The 13751-nt window shown below is 35.9% G+C and overlaps 1 protein-coding gene and 1 pseudogene across 1 annotated transcript in view; one reads left to right on the top strand and one right to left on the bottom strand.

Annotated features, from left to right (window-relative positions):
* The window catches only part of slgA (proline dehydrogenase slgA), a 108102-nt gene that overhangs the window by 23301 nt on the left and 71050 nt on the right, over nt 1–13751 (top strand). The window contains exon 2 of the mRNA XM_089086695.1: nt 11268–11476. Within this exon, the coding sequence (XP_088942821.1) occupies nt 11268–11476 (209 nt within the window). The remainder of the gene's footprint in view (nt 1–11267; nt 11477–13751) is intronic.
* Nucleotides 1245–8134, bottom strand: LOC148954681 (uncharacterized; annotated as a pseudogene).

The raw sequence follows: 13751 nt of genomic DNA on the forward strand, positions 1-13751 counted from the left end.
TTAGAATCAGGAAAAGTTTGTGATGCTCTTTAACTACTTGCAGAACAAATTGCATCTGGTCTTCATTTTTTGTTAGCAGCAAATTGTAGTCCTGCATAAGGGCAACTCCATGTTTGGCTGTGTTATTCACCACTTGTAGTTCTCTGACAATTGCTTCAGGCTTCACATAGGATTCATTATCCACCCAGGTCTCAGGATCTGTAGACAAGAAACTATCTGGAATGAAAAGGATACGGAATAAGTTCCTTGTATTGTGTGTAACAAAGTCTTTGTAGATTCTTGTTGGTGACAGTAGTTTTGTCCACAGTGATACACTTTGATGGGTCCTCCATTCCTTCATGGCAGAGTGCTTCAACCATTGCTCTTTTTTTCAGCTGCATCAACATCCCTGTCAAAAAATTGCCAGTCCTATCAGTTCTTTGCTAAGATACCACAGCTGCCCACATAGTTTCTTCAGTGTACCAGTTGCTGCTGGGAATCCACAAGTAAGAAGACTCTTCAGAAGCATTAAATCATTGGCTGGTGCTGCTGTTGGCAAAGGAGAAAGGAACCACGGTTTAACATAACTTCCTACACCAAAAGCACAGAAGTTGGCCTGACCAGTGATTTTATGATCTGTCAGCTTGAAGCCAGAATCTTGGAACATGTTTATTTTTAATGCATAAATCAAGTTGTGCCATGAAATGAGCACAATGAAGGGCTCCTTGTTTCCTGAACATCACACCATGAGCCAGAAGTTCACCAATGAACAGCAGCAAAAGCTTGAGGAGCTCATGGTAGTCTTCACATTGGTAACAAATACCCAGCTGATCAGTCAGAAAGGTCTTCATATCATCCAGGGCATCAACCAGAGCTGCAGCAATGACTGGAACCTCAACACCAGGCTTGTAATCAGCATACACAGTGTTTGGTCAAAAGGCTTTGAACCATTTTAACAGCTGGATGTCAGGGCCACTTGAAGGTCCCATTGTGATGCTGAATGCCTCTTCCAGCATTGATGTGGTGTCTGCATGCAAGATGTAGAATACTTCTACCAAGATGTTGTTCAAACAGACTACAGGCACTGTTCATTTGGATGGTGTTGCTTGATGTTGTATCAAAGCTGACAGCCTTGATGCTGTCTACAATGCCCTCGTCAGACACTTTGTCCATCATTGCATTTGCCATGGCTTTACTGAACCTGAAGCCAGCTTTGGGACACAAAGCAGTTGTTCTCTTCCAGATCCAAAAACAATTATTGGCAATCAGTCAACTTTTTCATCTCCAGTGAGGTCTTCCATAAGCTTTCCATCCCAGTGAAGAACCATTGGCTTCTGGGGATTGAAATCAGACTTCAGCTGAGATTAAAATATTACTTGATGCTTCTGATGGTAATGTCTTATAGATGATCTGTTGATACTGAAATCCTGAATGTTGTGACCTGTTGCTTGAATTATTTGGGCAATGATCTGAACTGCTTGCCTGTCACTTGTCTTTGTGCAGTCTAGGGATGATGGGAGTGCATAAGTTAAAATGTTAGTTCTTCCATGTTTTTGTTTTGGTGTACATGGTTCTTTGGTGGCCTCACTGCCAATTCTTTGTAATACTTCCATGTCTGCATCATCATTACTTAAAGACAAATCAGAAGACTCCAATAACACAGTTTGATCCAGATTTGCTATGTCAAGTTGCTGTTTTGTCTTCAAGTGAAACTGGCTTTTCTGTTTATTTTCCTGTACTTTCTCCTTTTTTTGTAAGTGACATGTCAACCCCTGCCATAACCCCTTGCCTTCCTTTTTCCCACTGGGCCAACAAGAATTGCTTGTCTTCCTCAATTTTAATGAGCTGTAATGCTTCCTGGTGAGCTATGTCAAAAAGATCATTGAAAGCTTCCTTAAATTTTTCCTCATTGGCTATCTGAGTTGCTGTCCTTCTTGCTTTGTTTTTCTTCAACCCTTCCCATCTCTACACTAAAACTTCAAGTTGGACAACTGCATGATCACTCTGGCACACAGGTATTCTGGCTTTCTCCCAGAACATTTGAACATTCTTGATTGCTGATACTGCTGCCTCATGTTTAGTCCTGGCTACTTTCAGCTTTGTGACATAGAGCCTGAGAACATTGCCAATTGATGGCAATTTTGAACCATATAGATCTTCCAAAGCTGAACCAAGCAGGTGCACTTCCTGTTTACTGTGTATGGATTAGAAATGGCCATAACCCACTGTATAACAAAACATTTTATGTGAAAGTGCACAGACACCTAATTGATTATTAATATATTACCCTGAATCCCTTCAGTTATCTCTTTATATAACACATAATACCTGTTTTGTGTTAGAACTCACAATAAATACACAGTTAACTAATAAATATATGCCCCAAACCAATGATTTTCTTTATATATACTCAATTTCTATAGCACTTAGTATAATCCAAATTTGGGTGCCTTGAGCATACCCCAAACATGAAGTTATCCTAAAAATAAATGACACTTTTTTTCTATTATAGAAGAATAGTTTAGGATGGTGGGAGACAGGAAAAACAAAAAATATTTTTTTGATATATGCATAAGGACCACCCTAATGTATCTAGAGAAGCTTAGACTGTAGCAAAACAGAGATCGTTAATATAAAGAAGAAAGAAAAGAGGGCCCATAATTGAACCCTGAGGGACACCAACCAATGACAATAGTGGAATGAAAGAAGAAGTAGAATTCTTAATTCTAGTAACTTATGTTCTCTTTGAAAGAAAAGATTTCAGTAAATTCAATGCTTTCCTACAAACCCCCAAATAATTAAGCTTTGAAAATAAAATCAAATGAGAAATTGAGTTGAATGCTTTTTGAACGTCCAGGAAAAGGCTTGCAGGAATGTATCCTTTGTCAAAACAATCACTCACAAATTGGTTAATAATGGTTATAGGATGCTCAGTCCCATGTCCCTTTCCAAAACCAAATTGAAGCTTTGAAAACATTTTATTTTTCAAAAAATATTCTACATCTGATTATATAATGCTCTTTCTACAATTTTAGAAAATGCAGACAGTATTGAAATTTGGTGGTAATTAGACAAATCATTGTGGTTATCCCCCTTATGTAGAGCAATAACTTTGAAACCTTAAAAGGAGTGGGAAAAACTCCAGTCTGAAATATTAAATTTATTATATGTGTAAATACAGTTGTAATACCAGGCATAACTACTTTCACAAGGTTAGAAAAAGAACCATTTAGCACTTCAGAATTGCCACATTTTATAAGTGTAATGACGTTCATCACCTTGGATTCAATGACTGGAGACAGGAACATTGATTTGTCTAAAGATGGTGATATGTACTTATGGTGGGCATCATAATCTGACAATGGTGATGATAAATTTGCTGTTTTTTTACCTATACTAACAAAATGATGATTTAAGACGTCGGTAATTTCCTTTTCGCCATAACATTTTTACCATAATACCATAATTAATAGAAGGAGAGGAGGTAAGTTCTTGGAAGACTTGAAGAAAGGTTTCCAAAGAACAGTTAAGATTAAACACCAGTTGGGGTAGAATATGCAAGCAACAAAATCCATAGGCATATGGGATAAAAAAAAGTTGCTTAACTTAATCAAATTATAAGTATGATATGTGTATTGGATTGGGAATCCAATTAATTGGCCATGTCAGTGACCATGCATAGTTTCTGAAGCTGCTGTCAACACTTAAAATCTTTTGATGAAAAACAGTCTTCAAGTCCCTTAAAAACAGATACATTGTAAAGGTGTAATTGGAATCTGTACTTGATATATTTAGCACATATTATCTTACAGACATTTATGCATCTAAAATCATACCTACATCTTCAGGGACACAGTGGGAGGACGAATTTCTTTTAAGATTTGTCCAAAAAAACACTACCTGTTACTTTCCCTTAAAGGTGGGATCAGCATGCACCTTATGATGGTAGCACCTGATTCTTGTAAATTACATTGTTCAAGCCTGTATAAATTTTCTAAGTGAAAAATTAGGCTTGTGGCATCTTGTTTTAGCTCTATTGAAACAAGAATTTTGAAGTTACAAAGTGGATATGTGGCTATTTCAATACCACTTAACCCCCTGTGGCCTACTTCAATTTTCTCCAGAGACAGAAGTGGAGGTTGTGAGCAGGAGGGGGAGGATTTTGCTGCAAAAACATCATGATTTTTTCTTAACATTTCAAGATTTATAGTATTGTATTTTTGATGTCTTATAGGGAGTGGGAGCATCTGAAAACCCCTTATTCTCCCTTTGGGGATGCTTGAATTTTTCAGCGATGTGGGTTCCTTTACAACCTTCTGGGGAGTGGGGAGGCCTACTTATCTTCTAATATGAAAGCATATTCTTTTTGGGTTTTGTATAAAATGAGCCATCTAATAAATTATTATATTTGAATTGATTTGAAGATACCAAAGCAGTTATTATAAAATTGTTACATTTGAATTGGTTTGAAGATAGCCTTTTTACTCTCTGTTATGTTTTTTATTTTAGCTAATGAAGTTGGGCAAGGCAGTTATTATAAAAATTATTATATTTGAATTGATTTGAATATAGATTTTTTTTTACTCCTCTGTTGTTTTTTATTTTAGCTAATGAAGTAGGGCAAAACAGTTATTATAAAATTATTATATTTGAATTTATTTGAAGATATATTTTTTACTCCTCTTATGTTTTTTATTTTAGCTAATGAAGTTGGGCAAAGCAGCTATTATAAAATTATTATATTTGAATTAATTTCAATCAATCAATCAATCAATCAATTTATTAATACTAAAAAAAAACAATACAATTACAAACTTAAAAATTTAAACACGCCCAAGAAGCTAAGCTTGTACAGGGCCAACAAAACAAATAAGACACTATTATAAAGCACTAAAAAAAAAAAAAAAAAAAAAAAAAAAAAAAAAAAAAAAAAAAAAAAATTAGATAAGAGAAATTTATTAAAATAGGATAAATAATAGTATAAAATAGGAGAATTATTTTAAATATATTGAATTAAAAAAAAAAAGACATAAGTGTGGATAGAATACAAAAAATTAAGAAAAAAGGGGGAAACTACTATACTGGAAATACCCAGCGAGAAAGTGCCTTTGCAGAAAGAGATAGAGGGACATCAGGAGGGATGGAGTTCCATAGTAAAATAGATTGATAAACAGGAGACCTCTGACCTGCTGTCGATGAACGCTTAGGTAAAATGAACCTGCGATAAGAGCTACGTAAAAAAGAAGAGTACCTACCTGAGCCTGACAGACAGAAAAACTGCTGCAGAGATGGTGGGAGTCTACCTAGAAAAGCAGAATGTGCTAAATAAAGGTAACTTTTACCCACAATACGATCCAGCGGAGCTATTCCAGTATCATTATAAAGATCAGAGGAAGGGTAAAAACGAGGAAGAAGAAAAGTAGCCTTCACTGCCCTATTTTGGGCTCTTTGAAGTGAGCAGAGAAGAGATTTATTAGTATTACCCCAGACAGAACAGCAATAAGAAAGGTAAGGAAAAATAAAAGCATAATAAAGAGAAAGCATAACATCAGGGGAAGAAATGAGTTAACCCTGTATAACATTGAAGATTGGCGGAGGACAAGGGAACGGGTATGAGTTATATGGGGTTTAAAAGAAAGAAAACAGTCCAGATACACACCAAGAAATTTCACTATAGTAGCTTGCGGTATAATATCATTCCCATAAGTCAGGATGGTTGGCTCCCCTGCGTCTCTCATACGATAAGGGGTTCTAAAGTGTACAATGGCACTTTTTTGGCTGTTGAGAGTCATACCATTTGACCAGCACCAATCTTTTACTTTATCAAGAAGACCTCGAGCTAGGGAAATGGCAGATGGCAGGTCCACTGCAGTAATGAAGAAGTTACTGTCATCAGCAAAAAGTATAGGGTGCACAAGGGGATGAAGACCATCAACAAGATCATTAATATAAATTAAAAACAAAAGTGGTCCAAGCACAGAACCCTGTGTGACACCTTTCATAATAGGCAAGGAAGAGTAAGAAGTACCATCAACTGAAACATACTTATATCTCCCTGAGAGGTAAGACCTAAACCATTCAAGTGGGGCTCCATGCACTCCAAATGAAGATAATTTAAACAAAAGAACAGAGTGAATGACCTTATCAAATGCCTTTTAAAAGTTAAGAAATAGACCCAAAACACACAAGCCCTTGTCAAGATTAACACGCACAAACTCTGTTGCATCTGAAAGTGCATGCAAGGTAGAGAAACTGGGACGAAAGCCATATTGATGGCTAGTTATGAGAGAATTACCTGCAGTCGTATTAGTACTAAATACAAATGAAGAGAGTCTACAATGCACTACTTTTTCAACAACCTTAAAGATTACAGGAAGGAGAGAACTATGTCTATAGTTTGAAATTTATGATGAATCATCTTTTTTAAACAAAGGTACAACATTACCAAACTTAAATAAATGAGGAAAAACACCAGAAGAAAGAGAGAGCTTAGTTATGTGTGAGATGGGGCTAGAAACAAACTGAACAATTTTTTTTAAGAACATTACAGCTCAAACCAAAACCATCAACTGTACAGCTACTTGAAAGCTGAGAAATAATGTTAGAGAATTTTGGTATCACTGCATTGAAAAAGGAAAAATTACTTTTCTGCTAAGGGAAAACTACTTACTCTGCTGTAGGATGGATTAGGAACTGAAGGACGTGAGGTGAAATACGAATTGAACGCGCTTGCTGAAGAATTTTTGTCCACAAAAGATCCATCAGCTTTCCTGTAGTGACAAGGAGGGGACTGTTTTAGTTTCTTGTGGTAAAGATCATCATTAACTACAGTCCAAACCTTTCGCGAATTACCCTTACACTCATTAATTTAACGAAAAAAATCTAGCGTTTTGGCTGAACGTATTGAAGAAGTAAGCACATTTTTATAAAGTTTATGCTTCAAAAGATCATCCTGTGTCTTACTTTTACATGCAGCCTTAAACAGAGACGCCTTCATATGTGTAGCATTGATCAGACCTCTAGACATCCATGGACATTTAGGTATGGAATTCCTTGGCCTCTTTCTAAGAGAAAAATGCTTATCCAACAGAGCTCCCATACGACACAAAAATAAACTCGTTGCACAATCAACATCATTAGCTTCAAGAGCACTAGACCAATCATTACTCTGAAGACTATGTATTAAATTAGAAATTTCTTTATCTGTGGAAGTTCTAAAAGAAAACTCACCCTGCTCATCCACAACAATCTCAGTTTGAGGCACAAAAAGTGAAACATAAAGAGGGAAGTGATCAGAAAGATCAGTGAAAACAAGACCAGAAGTAAACTTCAAATTAGAAGAATGAGAAATAAAAATATTGTCTATTAAAGTGGCAGAATGTCTAGTAGGGTCAACACGAGAAGGAAAAAAAATTGAAGGAAGTAGACCAGCAGAAGAAAGCACATCAAAGAGATGGTCATATCCATCACTTGATCCAATATTTAACATATTACAATTAAAATCTCCCAAAACACAAATACGTTTTTTAGAGAAAGACCCCACACAAGAAAGTTGATCAAGCAAATCACAGAACAAATGTGTAGGAAAAGGAGGGGGCTTATAAAACAAACAAACAGTGTCACATGCAAACTGGCTTTTCAGATCAATAACAAGAGAATAAACTGACCTACTATTTGACACTACTGATGTAAACAAAGATTCAAGGTCAGACCTTCTTCTAAACTCAATATCAGACTTTATAAATAAAGAAATACCCCCTGAGCACTTTGTTACCATTCTGGGGATATGGACAGCAACATAACCATGAATATCATAGGCTGTAAAATTTTCCCCATCAGATAACCATGTTTCTGTTAAACCAATTACATCAAAAGAGCAAGAATTATCAGACCACAAATACGATTTCAAACAATCTCATTTATCTTTTATCCCAAGCACATTCAAACAAAATACATTAAAGCTACTATTTAAATACAGTGAGGGTATAATTTCATCACAATAATCAATGGTAGTGTGATAATTGCAGCTAGAATTAACCATAGATTCAAGGAGAGGGTCTATTGTGTGAGTCTCTTGTTTACCAGCCCTAATTGGTTGATCAAATATAGCTGAATTAAGAATAGACGAATTCAAAAGAAAAGAGAAATCACCCATAATTATCACAAATAATAAATATACACATAGAAATATAAGTGGGATGGCACAAATTATCCAAAGTATTGGACCAAAGTATAATGTAACACCAGTTGCTATTACATGAGCTGCAAGTGTGCTGGACTGACAAACAAATAATAGAAGTTAGGCTACATGAAGGTGAGAGGATCACAAAAAGCATAATGAGATATCAGTAAAATGAAAGTAGAATCAGAGTATTGGCCCAATTTATAATGTGGGACCAGAAAATTATGTAAGCTGTAACTGACATGAGAAAGAAAGAGAGAAAAAAAAAATATAATAGTAGTCAGCCTACCTGAAGGTGATAGGATCACAAACAAATATAAATGAATATCAATGGAATGACACATATTATTACAAATATTAGCCCAGAGTATACTATGGGTAGTAAAAAATTATGAGAGCTGCATATAAACTGACAGGACAAAAATTTGATTGAATTCAGGGTACACAAAGGTGATAGCATCAAAAAATAGGATAAAGAAATATGAATGAGATGGCATATATTATTCAAAATAATGACCAAAAATATAATATGGGACCAGTCAAAATTATGCAAGTTGCATGTGTGCTGACATGAAAAAAATATGATAGAATTCAGGTTACGGGAAGGTGATAGGATCACTAACCCAGATAAGGGAATAATAGTGGCATGGCACATACTCATCAAAATATTGGCCCCAAGTATAATGTGGAACCAGTCAAAATTATATGAGCTGCAATTATGCTGAAATGAAAAAAATATGAAAGAACTCAGCCTTCATAAAGGTGATATGATCACAAACAAACATAAAAAAAAATAAATAAAGAACAGTGGGGTAACATATATGATTCATAATATTTGCCCAAAATGCAATATAGGACCAGTGAAAATTATATGAGCTGCAAATGTGCTGACATGACAAAAACATTATAGAAGCCAAGCTACATGATGGTGAAAGGATCATAAACAAACATAAAGAAAAATCAGTGGGAAGGCACATATTATTATAAGTATTAGCACAAACTATAATGTGTGACCAGTTGATATTATGGGGGTTACAAGTATAATGACACAACAAGAATATAATGTAAGTCAGACAACGTGAAGGTGACAGAATCACAAACAAACATAAAGAAATATTAGTGGGAAGGGACATATCGTCCAAACTATTGGCACAAAGTGTAATATGGTACCAGTCTAAATTATGTGAGGACAGTAAAGAATAATAGAGGAATATTTTAAGAACAGCAAGTTAATCCCTACAGAAACAATGCAATATATTATAAGAAAATAAATCTAAATCCATCACTTTAATTTATCTGCATTTGCAGCACATAAATCAATTTCACTCTGATTATTAAACTTAACCACTCTTCCAGATTGTGTTTTATACAGGATATCACCTTTACTGGACCAAATATTACGTCAGCCAAGCTTTGACTTGGCATATGAAAGAAGTTGTAAGCGTGGTTTTGTAAGTGTCTCAGAAAATAGAATCCCTCATCCTTTCAAATCCTTCTTTTGTCTGAGAAGCAGTTGACGAACCCGTAAGTTGCGAAATTCTATAACTATGGGTCAGGGTTTTGCAGATGGTTTGCCAATTCTTTTGGCTGATACAACATAAGACTGAATAATTGGTATACCAGGAAATTTCCCAGCACATAGTGACAGGAATTGACTTTCAGTGTTTTCAATGTAGGTCTCCTCTTTCACCCCAAAGACAATAATTTGGTTACTCAAAGCCTGCTGTTCAAAACGGTCATTTAATCTTGCCAGGTTAGACTGGATAGGCTGGAAAGAGTTTTTAAGGTCTATCATGGATGACTCTAAAGTAGCCAATGAAGATTCAACAGAAAATATGCGTCTGTTATAGCTTTCAAGAGTTTTATCCTCTAGATTACTAAGATCTAGGTTGAGGCTAACATACACCTCCTGCTTGATTGCATCCAGCTTATCTGAAGAGATAGTGTCAGTATGTTCCATGAATGTCTGTTCCTCTTTCATTTTAACCACTGCCTCATCTACCTGGGAAGAGATCTTAGTCAATATAAGGTCATCAAGTAACCCTTTCACTGAAGATTTAAGATTGTCAGGCTGTAGTGAATCTGCTAGCATTTTATGTTTGATTTTTATGCTATTTATGTGGTTAGTGAGCATGAGTAGCTGCTCTGAAACAGATTCTGATCCAGAGAATTGGATTGAGCTGTCAGACCTTAGTTCACGAGGTGGCTTGAGTTGACTTTTCATTTCTTATCTGAAGTAAACAACAAAACAGGACCAGAAATAAGCAGTGGTATAAGATAGTTTGGGTATAAGGCAGGATGTAGTCCACAATGAAGCAACAAATTTCAAATACCAAAGCAGGGGATTGTGAAATTTGAAGAATAGAAAGCAATCAGCAAAAAACATCAAGCATCAACAGTAGCAGTGGCATAAACCCAAGGATTGGTTACTGTAGTCAAACTACAAGTTAAAATTGGTATAGGTCTCACCTGATGAGTCCCCTCTTACACCCCAGGGGTGGGGGCTGCTATGTGTGCCTGCCTTTACCCACTGGTAGGCAGGTAGAACCAGTACTTCAGGAGGCTTAAAGTGTTGCTGGTTATGCCAGAAAACCTCAAATTCTGATCTTATCTGACACCCACGTATTTTCAATTTTCAAATTTTTCGCCAAAAAAAAAAAAAAAAAAGTTGATTTGAAGATCAACTTTTTACTCCTGTGCTATGTTTTTTATTTTAGCTAATGAAGTTGGGAAAAGCTGTTATTATGAAATTATTATATTTGAATTGATTTGAATATAGACTTTTTACTCATCTGTTATGTTTTTTATTTTAGCTAATGAAGTTGGGCAATGCAGTTACTATAAAAGTATTATATTTGAATTGATTTGAAGATAGACTTTTACTCCTGTGCTATGTTTTTTATTTTAGCTAATGAAGTTGGGCAAAGCAGTTATTATAAAATTATTATATTTGAATTGATTTGAAGATAGACGTTTTACTCCTCTGTTATGTTTTTTATTTTTGATAACGAAGTTGGGCAAAGTAGTTACTATAAAACTATTAGGCCTATATTTGAATGGATTTGAAGATAGACTTTTACTCCTGTGCTATGTTTTTTTGTTTTAGCTAATGAAGTTGGGCAAAGCAGTTTTGGGGAAGAAGCTATTTGAGAAGTTAATGAGAGCCACTTTTTATGGTCAATTTGTTGGTGGAAAGGATCAAGCTGAAATTGAGCCAGTTATTGACAAGAATTATATGTTTGGTGTTAAATCAATTCTGGATTATTCAGCAGAAGAAGACATTTCAGAAGAGGAAGCAAAGGCCAAAGAAATGGCGTAAGTCAATTTTTATTCACTTGGGGTATGGATGGGTATGAGCTATACAGGCCTTGTACCATTTTTTGGGATTCACTTGTTGCTAGTACTTGTTGACAACAGTTTTTGCTACTGTGTCAAGACACAAAGATTGACTAATTAAATTTGATTTCTTGGGCTTCATTTAGATAGGCAGATCTATTCAACTATAAATTCAAACTGTAAAAGACGAAGTTGTCATTGTGCACAGTTTTAACTGTATCAACTAGTTAATACAGTAAAAACTGTACAGTTGATACTACTTGATACACTGAATTGCTAGTAACAGCTTTAGTCTATTTGTTGAAATTGTTTTTTTTTAGCAAGAATTGGTGGTAACTTCTATTCAATCATGGAGGAATACGCTAACAGTGTGCCCGAGCATTCCATGATTACTTACCTGACAAGCCCAATTACTTATCCTTAGCATTCCCTGAGATGTAAATGACGTCAGAGGTTTCTAGGATTGCTACTTCAAATGGTATGGGTTAGTTGTTGGATAAGTTGCACCTTCTAACCTTGGAAAATTGTAGGATAACTAAGGATAAATGATGTCATATGAAAAAAAAAAATTCTGTCTTTCCAAAAATGGAAAAAAAATTATGAAATTGCATGTAGAGAACAAAAACTGACTACTGTTGCGAAATGTGGCACACCTTTGGTCTAATAGCCGACTAAAATCATTGCCTAGAAGTCTGTGTGCCATATATCTGTTAAACTGACACAAAGGAACTGTGATAATATTCCACTTTTTGTTGGATTATGCAAAACTATCACTACTGAAAACACAAAACCATGGGCGTAGGGAAGGGAGGGGCAGGGGGGGGGGCCGCTGCCCCCCCAAGAACTTAAAATTTACGATAGATTTTAGCGAGAACTTTTCGTATGTTTGAACTTTTGTTGGATGTTACCTGGTAGATGGTTAAAAAAGCTGGAAATAAACAGAAATTTCCAAATATCGTTGGCGATATCAACATTTATGTTTTGATCTTCAATATGGATTTTCAGTCCAATATATATATAGGAGACTGGCCCACGATTGGCTGATTTTGACTTAATTCTCCATGAATTGATTCAAGCGATAAGAAGTTGCTGAGCATGTCAAAGCAAAAGTAACTCATTCAATACCATCCTTGAAAAAGACAATTAGAAATACTCCGCCATTTTTCCACCTGGATGCCTCTCTATCCAAGTGGTCAAGAGTGCCAAACCTGTGCCATCCTGGCACTGGTTCAGTCGTCTCTGGCTTACGTTTGGCCACCGGACAAAAGAAAAAGAAGAGTGACCAGGGGAACATTAAAGCTTGTTTTTCGGCTATAAAATTAAGAAAGAATATGGTCAGCATAAGAAACTACAAAATGATTTTTATTAAGGTTTAGAAAAAATATAAAGAGTATTAATTTCAAATTATACATTGACTGCTCAACACCAAAAGTAAGCCGCTCCGCTAATCTTGGCGATCTACCTTTCAGTGGTGGAAGTTTTATTTCAGCTTGATGTCTTTAAGACACTATTCATGTCGTCAGTTAGTGCAAAGTCTCTTGCTCCAGTCTTCTTCCAAAAGAGGACCTTAAGTTCTTCAGTTGCTACATTTGATAATGATAACATTGTGAACAGAATTCCCTTTCTTGCTCTTCAGCTCAATCAGAATGTAATCACCAGCCTTGACTTTCTCAGTGTCAAATTAGAAGTTGCTGGTATTGGGCTTGTCTTCAATGTCTATGTTGGGGTCTGAAGAGTTGTTGTATACAGGATCATCTACGTCAGAATCGTCACTCTAACTGTAACTCTTGTTGCCAGAGACACGCCTTTTGCTTTTTAGTCTTTTCATTTATCTGACTTTCTTCCGTTCCAGGACTAGGGCTTTTTGGCAGATACAGCTTTTATCCCAGCAGTAACGCATTCTTTCATAGGGGTGTCAGTGAGCATTTCTGAGTTTTGATATTTTTTTCCTGTTGATTTTTTGGGTTTGAGTTGATTGATAAAATGCTGCAAGTAAAGCAAAGAATGAGAGGCAGTCATCCAGCCAGAAGTATTTTCTGAGCTGATCATGATGGTTCCTGGTAAAGCTCCCCTGAGTAAAATTTCCGGACACTGTTTTTGTGGGGAAATAAGTAGAGGAGGGACAGTGTTCCCAACACATTAACACCAGCACAAATCGTGGTCAACTGACCTCTTTCTGCTGACGTGACCTTCCTTACTTACTTCTGGCCTCGCTGTGCAATGATTTTACCAGGCTGCTGGATTTTTTCACACC

Source organism: Artemia sp. Qi Xiang Cuo, chromosome 3 (genome assembly GCF_049724085.1).
Source record: "Artemia sp. Qi Xiang Cuo chromosome 3, ASM4972408v1, whole genome shotgun sequence".
In the NCBI taxonomy this organism is placed as follows: domain Eukaryota; kingdom Metazoa; phylum Arthropoda; class Branchiopoda; order Anostraca; family Artemiidae; genus Artemia; species Artemia sp. Qi Xiang Cuo.